The 23,839-nt window shown below is 40.0% G+C and overlaps 2 protein-coding genes across 3 annotated transcripts; both read left to right on the top strand.

Annotated features, from left to right (window-relative positions):
* Window positions 1-350: 350 nt before the first annotated feature.
* Window positions 351-6,328, top strand: alkbh4 (alkB homolog 4, lysine demthylase). Of its 2 annotated transcripts, XM_080307299.1 has the most exons (4): window positions 372-509; window positions 2,459-2,552; window positions 3,236-3,424; window positions 4,429-6,328. In XM_080307299.1, exons 2-4 carry the CDS (start codon window positions 2,547-2,549, stop codon window positions 4,948-4,950), a joined length of 717 nt encoding a protein of 238 aa, XP_080163425.1. In that variant the 5' UTR covers window positions 372-509; window positions 2,459-2,546; the 3' UTR covers window positions 4,951-6,328. The 2 variants fall into 2 exon arrangements, with proteins under 2 accessions (XP_026038898.1, XP_080163425.1); XM_026183113.2 differs by lacking the exon at window positions 2,459-2,552 and having other exon boundaries at window positions 351-509.
* A 695-nt stretch (window positions 6,329-7,023) lies between these two features.
* Window positions 7,024-22,232, top strand: LOC113031100 (E3 ubiquitin-protein ligase CBL-like). Its single transcript, XM_026182989.2, has 15 exons — window positions 7,024-7,612; window positions 9,282-9,529; window positions 11,304-11,450; window positions 13,214-13,370; window positions 13,733-13,854; window positions 13,970-14,107; window positions 14,550-14,637; window positions 14,791-14,922; window positions 16,376-16,585; window positions 16,867-16,983; window positions 17,805-18,088; window positions 18,385-18,552; window positions 20,180-20,283; window positions 20,452-20,634; window positions 21,742-22,232. The coding sequence occupies exons 1-15, from the start codon at window positions 7,469-7,471 to the stop codon at window positions 22,083-22,085; spliced, it is 2,586 nt and encodes an 861-aa protein (XP_026038774.2). The 5' UTR covers window positions 7,024-7,468; the 3' UTR covers window positions 22,086-22,232.
* The last annotated feature ends 1,607 nt before the right edge of the window (window positions 22,233-23,839 follow it).

The following is a 23,839-nucleotide window of genomic DNA, read 5'->3' as shown; positions in this document are numbered from 1 at the left end:
CATAAAAGTTGGAGGGCAGATTTTTAAGGCAGCCACTCCCGACATTTACCCTTATATCACGATCAACAATCTCTCTCTCTATATATATGAATAAATATATATATATATATATATATATATATATATATATATATATATATATATATATATATATATATATATATATATATATATATATATATATATGTGTGTGTGTGTGTGTGTGTGTGTGTGTGTGTGTGTGTGTGTGTGTGTGTATTTTTTATATTCAGAAATGTGTTTTCTTATTTGCATCCTCTTTTAGCTTTGGTTGGATAATTCTCAAACCCTGAAAATACCCGCATTCTCCGCTAGGTGTCGATAAAAAATGTTTTCGTTTGCTGCCTCTTCCTGACACAAGAAGAAGATGCAGGATGATGGCTCCCGACACCAGTGACGACGTGCCTTCATGCGCTTGTAAAGGTGTCCGCCGGTGTCTCGTTTGCGAAGGGTTGAAAGAGAAAGTACAACCGGAGGCGAGTGAATCAAAGGTACTGTTTTCCAACAGAATACTTATATATTGTGCTTATAACAGTTAAAAAAATAATCAAATACTGCTAACAGCAGCGCACACACAACAAGCTACGGGTGCCCTCTGAGGACATTCCATCCTTATTAAAGGGATATTACTGCGGTTATAAATGTGTGCCAACAGCTAGTGATGGCCAATTGAAGCTTTCCGAAGCACTGAAGCTTGTATTGAAAAACGGTTCATTACTCGAAGCTTTTCGACACAGTCCTCTCCGGTGACATCTGGTGGTGAAAATTTTGAAGAGCAGCTTGAATCTGCAAAATAAAACGGACTGCTCAATTATCACTGCTCACTCAAGAGTGGAGTTCTCTCTGATATTGGGCCACCGTTCCGTTGCTTTGAACATGTAATTGGTTTTGTTTTCTCGATTGGGGGGCTGAAAAAAATGTAATGCGTATCTGCGTAATACATTTTGATCAATAAACTTTCCCTATTTAAACATGCACTATGGTGTGGCCTTTCTTTGCTCATAACTCCTTGATGTTGGTAAATACAATAAGTGAGCAATATATATAATATACATATGAGAATGCACAGCACATTATGGAGTATGCCCCTGCTGTGAAGTCCTGCCTCCATCTACTTGTCGTTTAATCACTGGACAGCTGGACAGGTTCATACAAAATATTAGATTAGGCCAATTCCTATACATATTTTTGACCTAGGGGTGGGATTGATTGTGAACTGGAAAGGGAAAATGCTTAGGGGGCTGAGTATGGCTGCATCGTCACTGATTTGTAGAATCATTTTGATTCTATACAGGATCCGATTCAATTTGATTGGAATCTGGAAAGTTTTGCCTCAGTCAGAACTATTACAATTCTGATCATTTAACAGTATATATCCATAATTTCGTATCTATTAAAAGAAAGCTGACACATGTTAGACTTAATTAGAGATGTAAACAGAGAGTTATGAAACCTGCAGCTGCAGAAGCCAGCGAAAAAAAAAAAGAGGCAAACACAGCGCGGACCCGACGACACATCAAAATCTGATTCTGACGCGTCGGGTCCGCGCTCTGTGTTTACGTTTGTATGCAGAATCCGTAAACCTGCTCCCAGTTACTGTTTTAGCTGTATGGTGTTTGACGACATGTTGTGAGGTTTAACCTGAGATGCTGGCGTTTCAGGCATAATAACGTTAATTTACAAATCGACACGGGATTTTAATGAATCAATATCACTTTATTCAATTTAGCATGGATTGTAATCAGAAAAGCGATAATCAAAACCCACCCCTAATCAAGAACTTGCAAAGTAAAAACATGATCTATGTAAGGTAGCCCTTTTGTTATTTACATTTATGTCAGGGGTAGACATTTGTTCAAACACAAGTAAGAGAAATGAGACAACTGCAGACCGACTCAGAGTGTAATTAGAAAACGTGCGCACGGGTGAATGCCTCTGAGAAGACACACACACTGAGCACAGGCTCGCTTGCTTTATTTATAAGGCAAAAATGGGTTACATAGTACTTCCTCTTTTAACTGTCAGGGAAGAGGTTAAACATTAAATCAGCTTATCTGATCTTTCACACACTGGGATAAGAATACAGAAGTATATCATGCTTTATCTGACATCACAGACACTAAAGGAAAAGAATGCATCATTATATCATGCTGTCAAACATCTCAGACACTGAGGTAAGGAATGCATCAGTTTTCCTTTAACAATAGACTTGGTTAGGTGATTCTTCAACAATAGGGTTGGTTATGTGAAAATATATGAACACACAAAATATAAGGCATACTTGGTTAGAATATAAGGCTTACTTGGTTAGAATATAAGGCTTACTTGATTATATTGTATTATAGAGATTTGGTTATAATGTATAATGTAGAAAATCTCTAACAATTTAAAAAGAGGATTAGTGTTACTGTGCGCTGGCTGAGTCTGTTTCTTTTCTTAGAAATAGTTTCTCCTGCCCTGGAGAAAATTCACTTGCATGGAACAGAAGAGGCTGTGGAGTGCAGGAACCACACTGCAAGCTGGTAGATATGCAGGTATTCCTGGGTCCTGCAGACTATCACCTAAAAACAATAAACAAAATGATTTTCTAAACTGTGTAGCAATGTAATGTACGTATAGTGTCAAATACATTTTTGTAGTCTTCATTAGCTTTAATTCACATGGAAGTGTTCCTAAAGTCATATGCTGTAATGATATTTACATTATGAAAACATGATTTTGGACATTTCAAGTTTTTCACTTCGGCAGATAAAATGAATTGAGCAAAATCAACTCAAAATATTCCCACACGCCAGAACGTCCTCTCTTCCTCGCTGGCTCCATATCTGTCAGTGGAATGATCACCTCGTCGCTATCTGTCACCATCAACACACTCCACGAATCCCGTGGATGATTCACTTCCTTATATCCGTTTGAATCAGGTACCGAAGCAGTTACGTGCGTAATGAAGCTTCGGACGTCACTGGTCACGTGACTTTTGCCAAACGAAGCAAGCCTCGACACAGTGCTTCTGAACCAGTGTGTTGTTTTTTTCGACACACGCTCCGGAGCGTCAGCTTCAAGCGGGCCATCACTACCAACAGCGTTTGTCATTATAACAAAAAGGCATTCACTACAAACTGTCAGTTTCATCGCCAAAATAATAATAATTCTAGGAATACATTTGCGTTACTGTATAAATAACGATGTTTTTCTATTTATCTATCTTTCTGTGAAGATTGTCCATCATTTCCTCTACGATCCTCAGTCGAGGCTCGCTGTTGGAAAAGATGCCCAGGCTGCATCCTTCCCCTTTTCTGGGGTCTTTCTGTGGGAGAACTTCATATCAGAAGAGGAAGAGAAGGAGCTCATATGTGCGATGGACCAGGATGTGTGGAAGGAGTCGCAGTCCGGTCGAAGAAAACAGGTAAGCATGTTATCAAATAAAAACAGACAAAACATTTTTGTTTAGACTATGATTTATAGAAGCGATTATCAGGGCTGTAAAGTCAATATAAGTGCGAGTCCGAGTTTACTCAGGTCATCAACAGTGATTCACAGAGAGTTTGAGTCATACTTCTCCATGCTGCCTTCAACACTGTTGATTGTTGATCGTGATATTTTAATTCAAAGGCTTCGTGATTCAGTTTCTCGATTGGGTTTCATCATGACTAAAGGGTAAATGTTTCTATGTGTCAGTTAATATTTTTAGAACTGCAGAAATAAACATTCTGTCAGTGGTTACTTTTTAACCTTATCATCTAACTCACAGGTGTCGAACTCCAGGCCTCGAGGGGCGGTGTCCTGCAGGTTTTAGATGTGTCCTTGATCCAACACAGCTGATTTAAATGGCTAAATTACCTCCTCAACATGTCTTGAAGTTCTCCAGAGGCCTGGTAATGAACTGATCACTTGATTCAGGTGTGTTGACCCAGAGTGAGATCTAAAACCTGCAGGACACCGGCCCCCGAGGCCTGGAGTTCGACACCTCTGAAACCTGTTCACAAATTATGAAGCTACGTTGATGACATTAACTTGTGGATGTCTAGAATCTTTCTAGAAATGAATAGAGACAAGATAGAAAAATCCAAAAAAGTCAGAGACAGAGAAAATTTGTTCATATTTATTATCCCTTTCTCTGAAACACAATGAACAAGTCAGGCACCTTGGCATCATTTTGGACTGTGGTCTCAGTTTTGATAATCATATTAATAAAATAACCAGAATTGCTTTCTGCTACTTAAAAATGTATAGGTTAGAAAATTCTTATCTTCTATTTGATATATGTAGTATGGAAAGTGTGTGTGTGTGTGTGTGTCTATATATATATATATATATATATATATATATATATATATATATATATATATATATATATATATATATATATATATATATATATATTAGTAATGGAGTCCAATATTGTTGCAGGACTTTGGCCCGAAGGTGAACTTCAAGAAAAAGAAAGTGCGTGTGGGTGGCTTCAGTGGACTCCCTGCTTTGAGCCATAAACTTGTGCTTCGGATGTATCAGGAATCAACTCTAGCTGGCTTCCAGCCAGTGGAGCAGTGCAACTTGGATTATCATCCTGAGCGAGGTGCAGCCATTGATCCACACTTAGACGATTCTTGGCTATGGGGGGAGCGCTTAGTCACCATTAACATGTTGTCAGACACTACACTCACCATGTCTCTGGAGCTGGGCCTGCCAGAGCTGGGACTAACAGGGGAGGTCCATGTAGCTGTGCACCTTCCTCGCAGATGTTTAGTAGTTTTATACGCCGAGGCACGGCATATATGGAAACACGCCATTCACAGGAAGGACATTCATATACGTAGAGTCTGCAGCACCTACAGAGAGCTATCTGCAGAGTTCCTGCCTGGAGGGCAGCAGGCAGACCTCGGAGCCCAGCTGTTGAATATCGCCTTGAACTTCCAAGGCTCTCCGGTTTAATCTAATTTGATGGATCCAGAGGGAGCTGCAATCTAAATCACTTGGACTTGTCTTAAACTGTGAAGATGTGTCCTTTAAGGCACCCTAGGGCTTGTTTGCTGGATCTGTGCCAGCTCCCCAAACAGTGAGCAGTGCTCACGAGGCTTGTGTGCATTAATTAGTTGAACATCTGCTTTGCTGCGAAGCCAAGCTGAAGTCAAATTGCTTTGGAAAAAATGTTGGGGAGAAATTGTTTTAAAATAGCTGCAATGTCATTATTTTATTCCACCACAAACTTCAATTTTCTTTTTGTTTTATGACAAATGGAGAGAAAATATACATACACACTTATTTAGTGTTTGGATGATGGAGAGCACAGCCTTACACATCTCTTTAATGGTTCAAATCTGGTGAATGGTATGGCCAGAGTAGATACCTTAATAATAATAATTTAGTAAGCTTGATTATTTTTATTGTGTCAAAATAATTTTAAATATGGCCTTTAAAGTGAATTGTTGCACTGAATTGCATTTCTGTCTCTGTCATTCTTGGAAATAGACGGTCTCAAATTACAGATGTTTAAAAGTGGAAGCTTTTATTGACACATATAAATATGTGTGTGTGTGTAGAGAGAGACTGACACAAACCTAATCTTTGACGTTGTGATGATAAGGACAAATCTTTGATGACAAGCTGAATAGAGAATTATATACTTGTTGGGATTGAAGCTTTTTTTTTTCTCCTTCAGAACTGCAGTTGTAATTGTTAAGTTAAACATTTAACAGTAAAGTATGACTTAAAACAAAAACAAATCTGATTGCAAAAGTGAATCAAAAGATCTGTCACCTGAAACAATCATGTGCAATAGCTGCCCTTTAATATCTGGCTTTGTTGAATCAGCAGTGGCTGCGAGTCATTGTTCGGAAACCCAGTTTGTCCAGTTCCCGATGAGTTCTCAGACACAGAGTGAGAACTACAAACAGGATGTGGCCCGCACACTCAAAACTGACTGCCTTTACAAAGTTTTTGTGTTCAAGTCATTCTTCTTGAAGTCATTGTCTATTTAAAAGAAACAGGAAATGTGCAATGGTGTCAAAGCTTTTATTTTTCAGTTCTCTAAATGTGTTTTTGAGGTTGCTGCCGTTATCCACACATTTAGCTTCAGTGGTCACAGATGTCTGTATTCACAACACGTCTCCGGTTCATCCAGCTGGCAACATATGAATTTGATTAAGGACTACAAACATGAAGACAAAACCTTTATTGTTACTGTGTTCAGGATGTAGAGGGATTGGTAGTGCCGCTGCTGCTTAGTGATTTACTTTGTGATATTTAAAGGAAAAAATAAATTATATTGTAAAAGAGAGAACTTTTCAATAAAAAGCCAGGGTCAAATGAATCATTGTCTTCTGTATTTCCTGAATAGAGTGTTATTTCTGCTGGGGTTTGGAGCAATTTCTAATAACATTTTTCATGTTGGGGGAAATGAATTGTCACTGGAGAGATTACTTTACTAAACAATACATTTTTAAAAGAAAGCAGTTAAAGTTATGGATTTCTTTTTGCAGCTCATGAGTCCTTTGAAATCACTTGTAAGCTCAGTATTTTTTAAAGATTTTGAATAAATGGCAATTTACTTGAAACAGCAGCTTAATTTAAATGCTATTTTAGCTGTTAGCAGAGTTATAATTGATTTATATTTTCAATTTTTTCTTGTTTCGTTTTTGCTTTTTATTTTTCTAAAAATGTTTAGTTTTAGTTTAGTTTTTTTTGTTTCAGTCTCTTTAATTAGTATTATGTGGAAAGCATATGGGGGGTGCAAGATTGAGGGAAAATTAATATATCATAGTGAACTGAATATTACAGTAAAAACATTTTTTTAAAGCAGTTGACTCAGTCTAGTTTTGTTTTGTTTTTTTGAGTTAATTTTTTTTTACATTTAGATTTAGTTCTTAGTTTAGTTTCAGTTAATTATTATAACTTTGGCTATTTGGCTCTATTACAGGTAATTTACGTTAAGCCAGTTTTAATTTTCCCAGGTTCTGCGTGTTTGTTGACCGTGCTTTTACTTTGAAGGTACGGCCGGACATCCTTGTTTACTTTAGCTGCTGGCTTGCTGTTGGCTGGATCCGCTTCTCAACCTGTTTGTTAATCGCGCTGTGTGGCTTATTAACGCCCCGAGTTTATAATAAGCCGGGCTGATTTCTCAGGGGGAGATTTGACTTGCCGTCGCCGGGAGGCGGTAGGTCTATTTTTGAGGACAGATTAAGCAACACGGTGAGCATGTCCTGAGCTTGGAATCAAACTGAGTGGCTTTTCAAATGTAGCTTGTTAGCTAGCTGCATCGCGTACAGTGTACACACTGCCTTTTTTGTTCTGCTCATGGACAGCCTCTGCATGACAAATTATTACCAGTGTTGAGTGCAGGCAGGGCACGAAGACAGCGATCGTTTTGTTTGAAAACGTGTCAAGAACTGATCTTCGGTTGTCAGCCACCCACCCCCAGCCCCGGGCTAACCCCCGGTCACCGACCGAATTAATGGCCGGAAATCCGAGAAGGGGCGCCGGTCTCATCGGCTTGATGAAGGACGCCTTTCAGCCTCACCAGCAAGCTCTCCAGCCTCACCAGCCCGCAGTGGTCGACAAGAAAATGGTGGAAAAATGCTGGAAACTCATGGATAAGGTACTGACAGTGGTTTTCCGGTAATAAATCCTTTACAAGAAAGGGGTTTGAAACAGTAAACGAAAAACTTCTTACTTGACTTTTTTTCTTTTTGTCTGTAACTCGACATCAGAGACAAATGCAAGGCCACTTTAACTGATTTTCTTTTCTCACATATTGAAAAAAGATTTAGCTCAACTTTTCCATATGCTCCTTCACTTAGCGTGAAACTGCGGTTATATTGAATCATCACTAATTCCCTTTGCATGACATGAATAACCTCCAGGACATCCACACAGGAAGGTGCTTTGGCTTAAATTTTAAACAATAACCTTTAAAGCAGTCTAAACCTGAAGCCTAAAACTGGAGTACAGTGGTGTCTGATTGTCTAATTGGGGTCATTTCTCCTGAATTAGGTCACATTCATATCCCTAAGAGGACACCCTATATTTAGTATTGGATAAGAAGAGGTGTACATGTTGCAGGGGCAAAGCAAGGTTCTCTATAGTCATTGCAGCCTATTTACTTTCTTTTGCAGTTGGCTATAACTAAATCAGATGAGCGGGAAGTGCAGAGAGATGGTGAGACAAGAGCTCACAAGATATTAATGCAAGTGAGCTGATGTAGGAAGTAACAGTGCATCAGATAATAGAGAGTGAACCACGGCATGCATGTGCAGTGTTCTGTGCAGACTCATTTACACCTGTGCTTGTAAATGGCACGTTTGAGGTCAAAAGCTTTCACACCTGGGTGGTATGCTTCAGGGCTGGGTGCTGAAAATTTTTACTGCCTTGCTGTAAAGTTGTATTGTGGGAATACATTGCCATCAAAGTAGCAAAATGAGGAATCCGAGGGTTTGGGGGAAGGGCTGGATCTGATATAAAGAGTGAGTGTGCAAATGTATGCAAAAAAGAAACAAAACCCTACTTGCATGCACAGTTGGTCCACAGCAACGTGGGGAAAAGATGCACTTAAATGAATAGTGACAGCTAAGTTTCTGGTGAAGTTGATGCAAATTTTAGGTATTCAACGTGTTATTGTACTATGAGCCATTTCATGTTTATGGTCACAATATATTGGAAGTTATTTGGTGGGTATGGGAGCATAATTGAGTGCAATTTGATAAGTAACCTTAGTTGTCAGGTGATTAGTCGGGTAGTAAATGTCCGTCACAGATTAAAGAAACAGTTCCTGGTCAAACTTTGATCTACAGCTTGTGCCGCATTATTCTCCGATTACCGAAAAGACTTTATCAAGAACATTATCATCATAAACATTAGGAAATATTGGCTGAAACTTCAAACCATGACATCTGTAAGAATGGCAATTTTGTCCAGTAACATCACATTGCAAAAATCGTGACCCAGTTTTATGAGCTTAAAATTTATAGACACATCCATATCCAAACTTGCGTGCGATAGCTGATGATCTAGCTGGAAAACTGTCACGAAATCTGTGAGGTCTCTTTAAGCGCCCTGAGTATTAAACTGGTTAGTCCTGTATTTAAATGACCTCAGGCTTTTCTCCAGTACCATACTTAGACAAACTTTGTGAAACATGCACATTGCAGCATCTCGCATTGCCACAGCTAAAGGTTTTAATCCTGTTTGTTTTATTGTTTTTTGTTTTTTCGTTGTTTGCAAGTTAAAAAAAATAAAAAAATCTCTGAGCCGTTGCGTTCTCTGTCCAGGTGGTACGTCTGTGCCAGAACCCCAAGGTGGCGTTGAAGAACAGCCCGCCCTACATCCTGGACCTTTTGCCGGATACCTACCAGCATTTACGCACCATTCTGTCCAGGTATGAGGGCAAAATAGAGATCCTCGGCGAGAATGAGTATTTCCGCGTGGTCATCGACAACTTGACGAACAAGACGAAGCAGACCATGAGCCTTTTTAAGGAGGCCAAGGAGAGGATGTACGAGGAGAACTCCCAGCCCAGGTAGGCGCACGTTATATCTGGTCAAAACGATTCATCTTTGTGGGGGGAAACGGAATATTGCACCAGCAGAAAGCCAGGATGCAAAAGCTGTGAAGCAGGGAGTATCTGAATCATGGCACAGTTAAAGAGCTAATCGTTGTTTTTCTTGGCTTCCTATCAATAAAATAATCCCTTAAGCTCATGATGGTACGATAATTCGAGACCGTCTCTGTCCTATGGAGCACAGAACTGAGCTTTTTCACAGCATCTGTTTTGACATGAAATAGTTGGAAAGCACAGATGTTGATGATCACATTAATAAAGATCGTTACCTAAATAGAATAAAAGCTTCACTAATGGACCACCTTTGTCTGAAGGTCTGCTGTCAGCATTGGCTGACTTTTTTTATTTTTATTTTAACCAAAATAAAAAATGGGTTCTTAATGAAAACCTTCTAAACTACCCAAGAAATACAACTCATACTGAGATTTTTTGTGTGCTATTTTTTTTTCTCCATCAGATGATTAAAAAGATAAAAAAAAAAAAAGCGGCATGCTTGCACATCTCTAACTCTGTGCATTTAAAATGACTAGAAAACTACTGGAATTGCTGATGTCATTTAAGCTCTATAACATTAAACATGCAATCTTTTTGTAAATATTAATTTGAAGTATTGAAAAAGTTTGTCTTTTTTCTCGAAATGTTCTTACAAGTTTCCATCGCTGCGATTAAATCAAACCATATGAAGCAAAGTGAACTTTATAGGGAAGTGATTGCACTTTCGCAATCATGTGTACTTCCTCTGCTTCTCAGAAAGTCTTTGCTAAGCAAAAGTTCATCCTTCCTTTTACGCACTGAATTTTTATCAAGTGTAAGATGTTCTACACAAACAGCTGTGTTGGCATTAGCAAATGCATGTATAGGTCATCGGAAAGCCTTTTAATTGAACCTTCAAAGCTGAGGTCATGCTCAGACGATGTCATAAACATATATATTTTAAAAAGTCGTTGCCCAACTGGCTGTGCTCAGTATGCGTCTGCGACTTTTGGTTCAGTTTTTTGTCATGTGTCACCTTGTGCCTCCTTTTAAACTGATTTACTGTTTAAAAAAGCAAAACAAGTTTGGACTAGATTATGCACCCGCACTGGTTATGTTCAACCCCAGTGAGGGTGGACTCACTTCCTCTGAAAAGTAGCGTTTCGTGTAGACTGCTCAAACCAGTTATCTTCAAATGTAAAGCAAACGCAAGTGTAAATGTCAATTTTCAACATTGCTTCCCTTCTTCTGCAGTTATGTTCATCATTTCAGCTCTAAGTGGACATATTTTTATAAATTTGACACTTGAGTTGTCAGGAATGGGGTTCGTTTATCTGGGAGGTGGTGCAGCCGGCCACAAGTAATTTTACAGAAAGTGCTTTATATGCATTTAACAAAATAACACCAGTTGTTTCAACAGCAGAAAAAGAAAAAAGCGAAGAAGAAAATGTCCAGTTGACTATTGTGTTTGTTGAGAAAGAGGAAAAAAATTAACTGTAGATCCATAAAATGTGCCAGAGGAGAGGGAAATGTACGAGACGAGTGGTACCATCTTTGATTCCGCCTGATTGTTTTGTACTCGAAAGTGTCTGGCTGCTGAAAACTTCTATTTCTGTGTGCATGCAAGTGTAACTTCCCCTTTTTATTTAAAACCGAACATGGCGTTATAGAATACTAAAGACATTAGGCTGATGATACCTGTAACTAACTTGTTGCTACGGTTTCCTTTAATTGTCTCTCTTCCTTTTCTCTCACTTAGGCGAAACCTTACCAAGCTGTCTCTGATCTTCAGTCACATGCTAGCGGAGTTAAAAGCCATCTTCCCCAATGGCCTATTTCAGGGTGACAACTTCAGGATTACCAAAGCTGATGCTGCTGAATTCTGGAGAAGGTCATTCGGGGACAAGTGAGTTTTTGTTTCAGCTCTTTATTCTTATTCTTGGGTGATGCTCGAATGACTCATATTTCACAGTAATCCTTATTTATGTCATGCTGGCCATCGATTCCAGTTCATCTCTGGCTGATACAAGCAGTTTTATCTTACTTACTGCTTCCTGCCTCTTGCAAACAAAAGATTTAAACAGAAGTCAGATTACCATATTAGCATAGTCACATTCACGGGCAACATACATACGCAAAGTAAAAAAAACACAACAAAAGCGCTGAAACTGAGCATTTATAGCAGTGGGAGGTCTGGGTTTTGGGGTCATGAGTTAAGGCTACGTAAGATGACCTCATGATTTGAACCTTTGACTGTGAGCATCCCAGCCATTTTATTAGGGGCACCTTGCTTCAGAGATGCCTTCATCTTTGTGGCATTGATTCAACAAGGTGCTGGAAACATTCCTTGCTGATTTTGGTCTATAGTGACATGACAGGATCATAAGGTTGCTGCCACATACCCAGGTTTCCCTATTGGACTCTGGAGGCCATTTGAATGCTATTGCTTGGATGTTACTTACTGTCATGTTTAGAAAACCAGTTTGATTGGAGCTGTATCACCTGATATGTTATTTTACTGAAAGCAGCTATCAAAAGATGTTAGAGATGTTTGTGGGGGGAAAATCACAGCAGATCAGCAGTTTATGAAATGCTCAGAGCAGCACCAACAAGCATGTCCCATTCAAAGTCCTTTAATCGCTCTTTCTCCCACATTCTGCTCAGTTTGAACTTAAGCAGGCAGTGGTAACCATTAGAGGTGGGAATCACCATACATCCCACGATACGATATTATCACAATACTTAATGCACGATATGATATTATTGCAATTTTTTAAAATATTTTGCGATATTCAGATTCTGTACATAAAGGTAAACTTTATCAATATTCATTTTATCTAATATCAAAGTCTCACACTCAGTCTTTCTCTCATTTCAGTCAGTTTTATTGTTGACAAACTGAACGGTTTGTATTACAGTCTAGTCCAACTTAACTGAATGCAACCATCTGGTACAATTATAGCTATTCTGAACTATGCAATTTATGAAAACTATGCAGCCCCTTCAGCAACTGAAGAATTTGAAAGTAAATGAAAACAAAATATAATTTTACATTAAATAAAAAAGTTTTAAACTTAATTAAAATAAAAAATGTCTTAAATTAAAATAAGTAAACTGTCATGTTTATTGCTGCCAAAAAAAAGTTAATCTTTTGCTCAGAAAAAGGATCAACATGCTCTGAAGTCAGAGCATGTTCCATTCCACAAAAACTTTTTTTGGTAACAAAATATCGATTTCTGCTGTCCCTGTATCGATACATTATTAGCAAACAAAATATCACGATACTTCACAGTATCGATTTTTTCCCACACCCCTAGTAACCATATACATATGTGTCTGCATGCATAAATGCACTGAGTTGCTGTCATGCTCAGATATTAGTATTAATCAGTAGTTGAACACACGTATCTAATAAAGTCACAGTTGAGTGTGTGTATTTGAGGAAAAGCATACCAGGTCCCCTTTAGTCAACTAAAAATACACCTGTGTATATATTTAGAGTTGTGTCTTTATAAAGGCCTGCTGCCTTGTTAGCTAGGTGTTAGCTTAGCAAATCTGCAATTTTATTACATTTTAGGTTCTGTTTAACCCCAAATTCTGTCTTAACTAATAGTGAAAGGCAATGTTCCCACAACAAACATTTGTTTCCTCTCCCTCCCTTCTACCCAGGACTATAGTGCCATGGAGGACATTTCGGCAGGCTCTTCATGAGTTTCACCCTATTAGCTCAGGTCTGGAGGCCATGGCGCTCAAATCCACTATCGACCTCACCTGTAACGATTACATCTCTGTCTTCGAGTTTGACATCTTTACAAGGCTCTTTCAGGTACGTCACAAAGCATTCAGAGTAGTTCACTGTAAAACTGCACAGTTTACTAAAATGTTATTAAAGTGCAAAGGCGGTGAATTACATGAGGACGCTTAAATTTGTTTATTTGTTTAAATTTGAGTCCAGCTTAGTCTCTCCTGTGTAAATGCAGCAGCAGGGTCTGAACCCACTCGCATATGTTTTTCTGTAGTGTTGCCAGCGATCAGAGTTGGTGTTTGTAATTTTATTGCTGCAAACAGATCTTCTGTCCTATATGCATTATAGTCTCATACCTGATTTTTGTTGTGAATTCAACTTCAAAACAGCCGATGTACACAACATAAATAAAATGTTTGCATTTGTGAATCTGTGTCTTGCAGCCATGGTCATCTCTTCTAAGGAACTGGAACAGCCTGGCTGTTACACACCCTGGTTATATGGCCTTCTTAACCTACGATGAGGTGAAGGCTCGACTGCACAGGTTCATCCACAAACCTGGCAGGTAGGCCTCACAGATCAGATATATCCTATAATACTTTTGGGGGGAAATTCCTACTGTATTAAATATTTTGTTGCAGGAGTTTGTAGCTGTTGGTTGAAATAACTCTCTCCCACAGCTATATCTTCAGGCTGAGCTGCACTCGGCTGGGCCAGTGGGCAATTGGCTATGTGACAGCTGATGGGAACATCCTGCAGACCATCCCGCATAACAAACCACTCTTCCAAGCACTCATTGATGGATACAGAGAGGGATTGTGAGTCGAATATCATCGGGGTCAATGAACTAGTATTTAGTGTCGATTTATAGCACTATTAAACTGCAAGCTGTCAGGGGAGGGTATTGTCTTTCAGCCTGCTGAGTACATGTTACTTTAGGTTACTGAATTAATAGTGTGGAGGGTGGAGTCTTTGTAGTAGTTCCTCAAAATTTAACAAAAAACCTTACGAGGAACAGGTTGGAGAGTGTGGATAAAATGGTGTCACAATCGATGTATAATTAACTAGTTTGTGTCATCCTGCAGAGAAACAGACCTGTTTTGTTGTTTTTTAAGGATTTTATAATGAGAAATTGTTTGGCAGCCTCGATGAATTGTAAAAACATGGCGAGGTTGTTGTTTCTTACTGTTGATTTATAAAATCTGAAACTGACCCTTTTTTCGTGACTTGGTTGCGTTTCTGTGCGCCGTGGTTCTCCAGCTATCTTTTCCCAGATGGCCGTGCACAGAACCCAGACCTGACAGGGTTGTGTGAACCGTCTCCACAGGATCACATCAAAGTTACTCAGGTTTGTTTCTCATGTGCATGCATGTTTTTAATGCAGAGAACAAATACAGATGCATAAAATGACAGATTTTTAGGAATAAATCTCTACAGGATGAGAGTAACATGAGCAGCCGGTGTTGAACGGTCTCCCTCTTTCCCTCGTTTCTCTGTGTAGGAGCAGTACGAACTCTACTGCGAGATGGGCTCTACTTTCCAGCTTTGTAAGATCTGTGCAGAGAACGACAAGGATGTGAAGATCGAGCCGTGCAGACACCTGATGTGCACCTCGTGTCTGACCGCCTGGCAGGTATGACCTTATCTGCCACCTCTCCATTTAAACTATAAACTTTTATTACACTGATTTGAAGCAGCTCGATAAATCCTGACAGGGATCTTCTTTTTCCTGCTGTAGAATTTTCTTTAAATTCCGTTTTTTGTGTTCAATGGTGCCTTTTTAAATAGGTCAATTAATAATAAGTCTTTGATTTAGATTCATTTTCAGATTGCAAGTGTTTTACTCCACTCTCTGATCTGCATGTTTAAACTTAAGTATAATGTCTTTTTTCTTTTTTTAAAAAATTATTAGTAGTAGTTCTTGCAGTAGAGGAGTCGTGTCATGTTCCTCAGTGTAACTGTTGCAGTCCCCAAACTTATACGTTCGGTTCTTTGAGCCATAAGATCCCACAGTGCTGCTGAGTTTTAATAATGAAAGTGTGAAACAAAGGGAAGCAAAAGAACTCCGGCTAAAACAAACAAACAAAAGAGGAAGGAGACCATGAACGAACCACACCAGACTGTCTGCTTCAGGCGTCACCCCTAAACTACTTTTTTTCTTCCTTTTTTAACTAAGAACCAAAAACAAAATCAAAAAACAGGCCTGTAGCAACAGAAAGGCAGAGGGGAGGGACCGAGATTCCAGTTACTAACCATCAAGCTTCAGCAGCCAATCGGCACTAAGAATAAATCTAAAGTGAGATCAGGTTAACGAGGGTGCTGATAAAAACACAACAAGGTGACGACTGGACCAACGCACCGAGGTCACGTGTAGCTGTAACTTTATTGTTTTATTAACGTGATCTTACAGTCAGTGAAGCTGAAGCACTTTCTTTTTGTACTTCCTTTAATAAAATCCTTCTTGTTACTAACAACTAACAACTTTTCCTCTTCAAACATAAAAGATTAAATAGACTTTACTGGCTGGGAACATAGACTTGCTAAGAGTGACACAAAGGACTTGTTTGCCATGAGTGAGTGATTAAGTGAATTAATTTGATGTGCTGTTTATTCTTGATGGACTTTGGACTTTAGACTTCCTTATATGGAATTTATTTTGATTGTGGTTGACATCAGACGAACAATATAATCGTTGTCTTCCCAAGCACAGTCGTGTTGTTCTCACTACTCTGCTTTCACGACAGAAATGCTCTCCGGGCTAATTTAACAGATTAATTAATCGCAGCATGACTGCAGAGTTCTTTAGACATGGTTTTTGTTGAAGTGCTCCTTCTGCAGATCTTTGATGTACAACATTTATTTGACATCTTCAGTTTTATTTACATTATAATTCATCCTATCCAGGTTGACTCTTTTTGTGGTAGTTTTCATGGTTTCCTCCTTCAGCTTTCATTCTTGAAAAGACTTGCAGCTGTAATTTGGGTTTAAATCAAAGCAAAGCCTTTTACAAATGATGAAAGCTTCAGTCTGCTCCTTTACCTTTACCTCCTAACCTTGCTGTGTCTTTCTGTGTGTGTGCATTTCAGGAATCGGAGGGTCAGGGCTGCCCGTTTTGCCGATGTGAGATTAAAGGCACGGAGCCTATTGTAGTGGACCCCTTTCACCCGAAGGCCAGTGGGGCTTCCTTTGCTGGTTTCCAGGGGTCGAGCAGAGCAGAAGCCGCAGGCAACGAAGAGGAAGAGGATGATCGGCTGGAAGACCAGCAACTTGTCATGAGCAGGCTGGCCTGCACCAAAGTAAGACGAGCACGTACATATATTTAGACGCTCACTGGGTGCTTTATTAGACGCAGCTGTTCGATTGCTTATTAATGCACATAATTAATCAGGTAATTGCTACAACAACTCAGTAAATTTAGCTAATAGATATGGTCAAGATGACCTGCTCAAGTTCAAGCAGAGCATCAGAAAAGGAATGAAAGGTGATTTGAGTGATCCTTATCGTGTAAATATCGCTGAGGAATATTACAAGCACTTCATCTGCTACAAAATCTGTAAATCAATGTGTGGGTGTGCAGGTGGAGCGCCCTCCATCTCCAGTGTCTCAGCTGCCTCCGGTGCCTCCGCGACTGGACCTCTTACAGCAGAGGTCCTCTGCCTCCCTTAGTGCACTGAGTCAGGGAGCCACAGCCAAAGTAAGTACACGCCTGAGTGCACTAAAGACAAAAGACTTTGAGACCGACTAGCTGTGGAAAAGAATTCAAAGGGTGGAAAAATAGTTTTTAGAAAAACACTTGCATTGGCCAAAGGTGCATTCAAGACTTACCGGTCACTGAAATATTTTCCCTCTGAATAGTGCCTATAAGAAGAGCCCTGTGCAAACATACAGTTGAACCAGAAGTAATAACTGCTTAATCATATGGAAGTCATATGCAAAGTGTTAAGGCCAACACCTGCTGCTGGGACGCAAACTTCATTACAAGAGCAGTACATTTAGGTCAGAGTAATATCACAAACTAACCACCTCCTATTACCAGCTTTAACTCACTTTTTATATCAATAAATGAATGTATATGAATGGCTAACGATATAAATATCTAATGAATATCTTCTCTAGAAAAGAGCATTTATAGTTTTAGTTGTGATCAAAAGAGCCTGTGAGATAAAGCTGTAATGAGCCCAAGTATATTTTAGTCAATATTTCCTAGAAGCCTTGAAGTTACCACAGTGTGTGTCAGATGTCCATTTGATAGTCAAAAATAATCATGTGTTAATGTGGCTGCAGATTCCTGGAAATTATGTGAATTGGCTAAGTGTTGGTATTCACAACTGCTCAATTGTTTGCGTGTGACTTAAAGATTAATAGTCACGCCTTTTTATTAAACCTCCAGTGTGCTGCCAGCCCTGCTAACACAATTATTGTTAATACCAAAATAGGATGTGTGTGTGTGTGTGTGTGTACTTGAGTCTTCACATCTCTAACAAAAAACATCCTGTACTGTGTCTTCTGACCCAGATGGTAGCCACTCACAGGGACAAGCCTCTACCTCTGCCTCCAGCACTGAGAGAGCTGCCCCCTCCTCCCCCACCGGAGCGCCCCTCCCTGGTCGGCCAGGAATCCAGACTCCAAAGGAGACCCCTCCCCTCCACCCCGGACCAGCCAGCCTGGGCAGCCAACTACATGGTGCCACGCCCTGCAACGAAGGCCCCGTCGTCCATCCCTCAGAGCAACGGAGCCGGCGCAGAGGGGAGCAAACCGCAGACGGCGATCAATGCTGTGTACTGCCTGGCTGCACTAAGGTGTAGTAGACAGGAAATAATGTAGTGAGACAAGAACTGATGAGGAGCGAATGGATATTTTTCCATCTTTCTTCGACCTTGCCAGCAGCGTTCTTAACATTTGTTTTGGTGATGTAATGTAGAGCCACATCAGTGTTCTGATCTATCAAAATGATGCCTTTCATATATTTCTAGAACTAGTAAAAAAAAAAAAACTGTCAGTGTGTTTGCGTTTTGTGTCTCCTTCAGGATTTCTCAAATTTGTCATTTACGACTGATGAGAAAAAACACGCTCTGTGATGTCTACCTTTGCTCAGGTCGTTGCCAGGGTCAGCGGTGTCCAGCGGGGAGAAGCTGTCGTCAGACGGTGAAGATAATGAGTACATGAGTCCCACATCCCTTCCAGCTTCCGGTGCCCCGTGGGTAATAACAGGCTCCTTGGTGCCCCCACCACCAACCCAGGGAAACAACCACAATGACATCAGGTAAACGGAACAGCAAGGGGGATGAAGTTGCTTCTATTAGAAGAATGTTTTTCAGGAAAATGACCTCTAAAGGCTTCTCCGCAGCTGGAACGTATTGACACTTAACATGTGGGCTATTTATTTCCCATATTTTTAGGTTTCTGGATTAGTTTTAGTATTCTGACTCAGTTTTTAAAGGCCAAACATAATCAATGACCAGAAGAAGAACACAGCTTAACAGCATTGAAAGTATCACAGTGTAAGGAAAAAAATAGACAACACTGGATTTAGACTACAAGTGAAAGAAAATCAGACCCAAAGGGAGCATAAAAATGACACAGTTGGTCCCACTGTCATCTTATTAATGGAGTATGTATAGTGTAAAAGGAAGAACTTTACACCAGATCAGGTCAGATGACTTGAAGCTCCAGGGTGTGCTGTCTTTTGGAACAGGACTATATGGCGCTGTCTTTAAGGGAAAAATATAGATGTTGGGTTGTTGGAAATACCAGCAGATCAACAAACATGCTCAGACCTTCCAGCAGGTAATAAAATGTGCTTATGTGTGTGGTTATGTAATTGTATAGTGAATTGCAGAGAAAAATCTCGCTGGGAAAGGTTACAAGTGAATTTCAAACAGTTCGTAGAGTGAAAAGTGAGGAAGTTGGTCTATAAACAAGTTAAAGGGATAGTCTGACACACAGTAATGCAACCCTCAAATCTGAAGCTGTGTATTTTGTCCAGCAGGGTGCTCTCGAGGTTCCCATTCCTTAGACAGAACTCTCGTTCACTTACTTGCTGTTTTTCACCTCCTTAAATAATTTAAAGGGCATTGCTTGAAGATGACGGCAGCTGCATCTCAGCTTGTCTCTTTGATTAAAATGATGAAAGTGTCTAAAATGTAGGGAATTCGAATGGATAGGAAATCTGCTTAAATTTTAAAACTCGAGAGCTGAAAGTTGTGGTGTGAGCCTACAAAGATGCCTTCACTGGGTCCATGCATGACTAATTAGGCTTAAAATGTGTAATATTTGGAAGCATTCATACCTCTGTGTGATTGGTGGATTTTTGTTTGAAGTAGAGCTAGATGTTTAGCGGTCTATTTGTGATGTTAGCACACTGAAATGATGAGTTTTTGATCAGAGGTTTGGTGATTTAGCTTACAAAGTGTAGATTCAGTCATTGAGAATATTACTTTCTCTGTGAGGATTAGTTTGTGTAAGAGTCAGGCATAAAGGATCGCCAACAATGGCCCTTTTCAAAATCTGCTTCTAATACTTTTTCCTTTCTTTTTGTTTATTTTGGTCATGTAGTGTTACCATGGTAACTAGACAAAATTTCAGATTATGAGTTAAGTGTAAGGGGCTCAGGATGCAGACTTTCCAGGCACACCGCTCTGTCCCCAACCACCTACAGTTCAAACCTGCTGTTTGCAAGGGGCATCCTATCAGAAGAAAACTGACTTTAAGGGGACGGTGGCCTGAAAGTATAAATGGCATTATTTATTTATTTATTTATTTATTTATTTATTTAAAATCATGGAAAACTATTTGAGTCCAAGAATAAGATTCTTTAAATGAAAATAAGCACAGTTTGTTCCCCTTTAAATGATTCCTCTATCTCTCTCCGTCTCGCTGTGTGCCTGCAGTGAGGTGGGGGACAGTGACTCTGAGGACCCCCAGGTTTACGAATCCATGTGTAACATCCAGGCCCAGGCTGGCTCGTCGGAGACGACACAGAACTCTGAGCTGGGTAACGTTCTCAGTTTCTCTCTTCAGTGTATGGGAAGTGCTTGATCATTGTGGATTACTAACAGTAATCGGACTATTTGTTCTAGTAGTAGTGGATAAACTGACATCACAGAATTAAGAATATCAGTGTAAAACCTCATTTTTATTTACATTTTTTTCCCCCTCCAAGACCTTCCTCAGCATTCAGCTGTTCCGCCGGACAAAAAGGAGGAGGCCAGTGTGGAGGATGTTTACGAGTATGACTTTCCCAGACCAGTGGTCCCTCCTGCCCCCGCCAGAAGAGCCCTGTCAGATATCGGCGGCCCTTCTTCAGCCTTCAGTAATCTCAACATAGACTCTGCAGTAGATCCCAGTATGTGTGGGTTTTTTTTTTGTTTTTTTTTTTTGTTTTGTTTTTTTTCTCCCCCCTTTTTTAATTTCTAATGATCAGCAGGTGGCGAAATTTCTGGTTTCAAAAAGGGAGTTGTGGTCATTAGTTACGTCGTACTGAACACAGCGTGATTTATATTTTAATAGTGATCACCAGTATGCTCAGCTTGGGGCTTCAAGATGATGCACGAACAAACCGGTGACATCCAGTTCTCTGTTGTCCACGCTATTAATGTTGTTTTATTGAGCATTTTTCCTCAGGCTGGAAATAAAACAAAAAGTGCCAAACAATTTTTTTGGCATTGAAGCTAATCACAATTAAAGAAAAATCAAAAAGTCCAAACAGAAAAGTAGTTTTAGTTAGACTCTGTAGTGGTGGACAAATGAATATTAATTTGAGAAGTAATTAGGCTACATGAATGTAACTTGAAACTTCTTGTTTAACTTTGGCTTCAGCAAATTACTGCTTTAACCACACTGAAGTCAGTGATGGAAATTGCTTTCATAGATACTCGAACACATAGTGCTGCATGTCAGGCCAGCTTGTGAAACTGCTCAGGCGATTCATGAGGTCAAAGTTGCAACAGAATCCATCGTGCCAGGCTTGAAGCTATGTGCTTCTAGATGAACTACAGGTAGTTTGGACCAATCAGCCTTCTGTTAGGAAGCCACATTCATTCTAGGAGCAAGTGTCACTGCTTGGCAGTTTGCTTGGTAACAGTTATTTTGAAGCCAGAACTTTAATGTCAGTGATAACCTAAAGGCCTTTTTTCCTGCAAGTTTTATTTCTGTGGCACATGCTGTTTCTTTGCCTTTCACAGACTGTTACAGATGATTTATCCAGTGTTTTAGTTTTTTCAGAGTGCGGATACTTTTAACAGTTTTTAAGGACTTCTTAAATGTTTCTGTTTCTCAGATGTTTCAGGTTAGCAAATGTCTGGTTATAAAGGCAAATATTAAATTATTTTTCCCACAAATCATCTACTCATCAGTGCTCATGTGTCAATGTAAATGTGTATTTGACGTGTTTATTTTGTATTTGACTCATCACGTTTCTTATTTTTCTTTCATTTTCTCTCATTTGTTTCAGGTATGTTTGTAGCAGGCGGCGACCCCGAACGTCCCCCAAAACCTCTCCCGCGGCGAGCCAACTCTGACCGACGGCCTCGTCCGTTAAACCGCGAGCCACCTCCGCCGCCGCCAGACCTCCCTGGCCCCTCCTCATCTGCCTCCCCTGTTCCACCTCCGACTATTCCTCCTTCAGGTCCTGGAAGCTTGGCCCTAAACGGGGAGATTGAATGCCTCATATCCCAAGGCTACTCCATCCAGGACATCCAGAAGGCCCTGATGATCGCTCAGAACAACCTCGAGACGGCCAAGAACATCCTGCGCGAGTTTGTCTCCATCCCTTCCACAGCGCACATCGCCACATAGTCACTTTGCGCAGGCTCATCCTCTGTCTCGTCTCTCTCCACTCTGTGCCATTATCATTTACCAAGCACTTTCCTGCAGGGCCACAAGTACTTTCAGAAGGCTTTACTCTGAGGGATGATGCTGCGTCCATGTTATATCTCATCCAAAGTCATTTGTAGTGGGAAAACAGCAACGTGGGGTGGGGTGGGGGGACTATTGTTAAAGACAATGTCAAGCGGCTGAAATTACAGTCTCAGAATCTCTTTTACTTGTAATATTCATTTGGAGATTGAGGGTTTTGGCCTTAAAGGTGAGAGGTCAACTGTAAGTCCGATATGACCTGAACACAGCATAAATGGAGAATCGGAGCCTTTAAAATGGGCTTGCTGTGACCCTGCTGTGATTCGCTGAGTTAGTTAAATGCTGCGGCAGTGTCTCCCCTCAGTCTGCGTGCACGCTCTCATTAAGCTAAGTGTTAAAGCCGTGCAGACTTTGTTCAGCGAAGGTACCCCGCACATAGTCGTGTCCGACTGGGCGTCCCACTGCCTGCAGCCGCTCGGTCTGGTGCTTTTACTGGCTTCTTTGCAAATCGTGGCGTACGAATATGTAGCGATACGGTCTGAAACTGGTGATTAACTGTGTGGCAGTCGTGCTCGTGCTGATGAATGTGAACGTGTAGTCGCGGTGCAGTATTGCAGGGCTTCGATGTCGTACGCGTCGCTGTGGCTCGCTCCGTTTTCGATGGTATCTGACAAGGTGAACACAATTCAGTTGCCGTCTGTCAGCTCCAGGTTCGGTGATAGTTCTATGATGAAATAACAAATTTAATGTTTAAGTACTCTCATAATGTGTTGTGGTGTGCGTAGTACTAACAATGGCTGAGTTTGAGTTCTTTTTAATTCCATCGTTTCCTGCCACCCGCTAGAGGTGGCCCGACACTGAAGGCTGGTTTATTTAGTCGCAAAGCTTCTCTCTACGCTCGTAGTTTCTTAGTTATTAACCGAAAGAAGCTCTTAGAACAGCTTCACTCAGTTCACTGGGAAATCACATCAAACTCTAAAGCCTAAAGCAAAAAACAAAAAACTGAAAGTGGGGTGAAGTCACGTGGACTCAGGTACTCAGTAATAAGCCAGGTTATATGTAACGAGCAGATGCTAAAGGACACGCTTCCTCCATCCTCACAGACATTCCATAGAGTGGATTTTCTTTATATTTTTCGGTTTCCTGCAGCATATTTACATACAGCTACCATAGTTAAGATATTAAAATCTGTTTTCTGATTCTTCGATGAGCTCGTTTACGTCCTCTAACTTTAAATTCTGGATATGACTCGAATGTAGCTGCGGTAATTCCATCTGTCCACAGTCCTGTATGACCATTTTGTGGATTTCAGTCACTCTGCAGTTCATAAAACTCTTCATGGGAGGAATGTTGGGGAAAGGCAACAAAAATCTCAGGATTGTATTAATCCGTCAAAGCAATTTACAACACATTACAGCTGTCACAAATGCCAACAAATTTCTAAAACATGTTTTAGAAATTTGTAAAAACTTTTTAAAACAAAATTGTATTATTAGTTATAATGTTAATAATGAACAGAATTCATGTTTTTCAGGCATAGCAGTGAGCCAGTAAAAACTTTCTGTGCAAGAATGCAAGAAAATAAGTATGTGGCATCTTAATTTTAAAAAAAAAAAAATTGTATTTAAACCAAATTAATGGACAACAAAAATAATTATATTCAAGCATTAAAAATAAAATTTCAATCAAATAGC

This window comes from Astatotilapia calliptera, chromosome 10, assembly GCF_964374335.1.
Source record: "Astatotilapia calliptera chromosome 10, fAstCal68.1, whole genome shotgun sequence".
Lineage (NCBI taxonomy): Eukaryota > Metazoa > Chordata > Actinopteri > Cichliformes > Cichlidae > Astatotilapia > Astatotilapia calliptera.
Note: the sequence above shows the minus strand (reverse complement) of the source record. Positions and strands in the feature narration are given on the sequence as shown.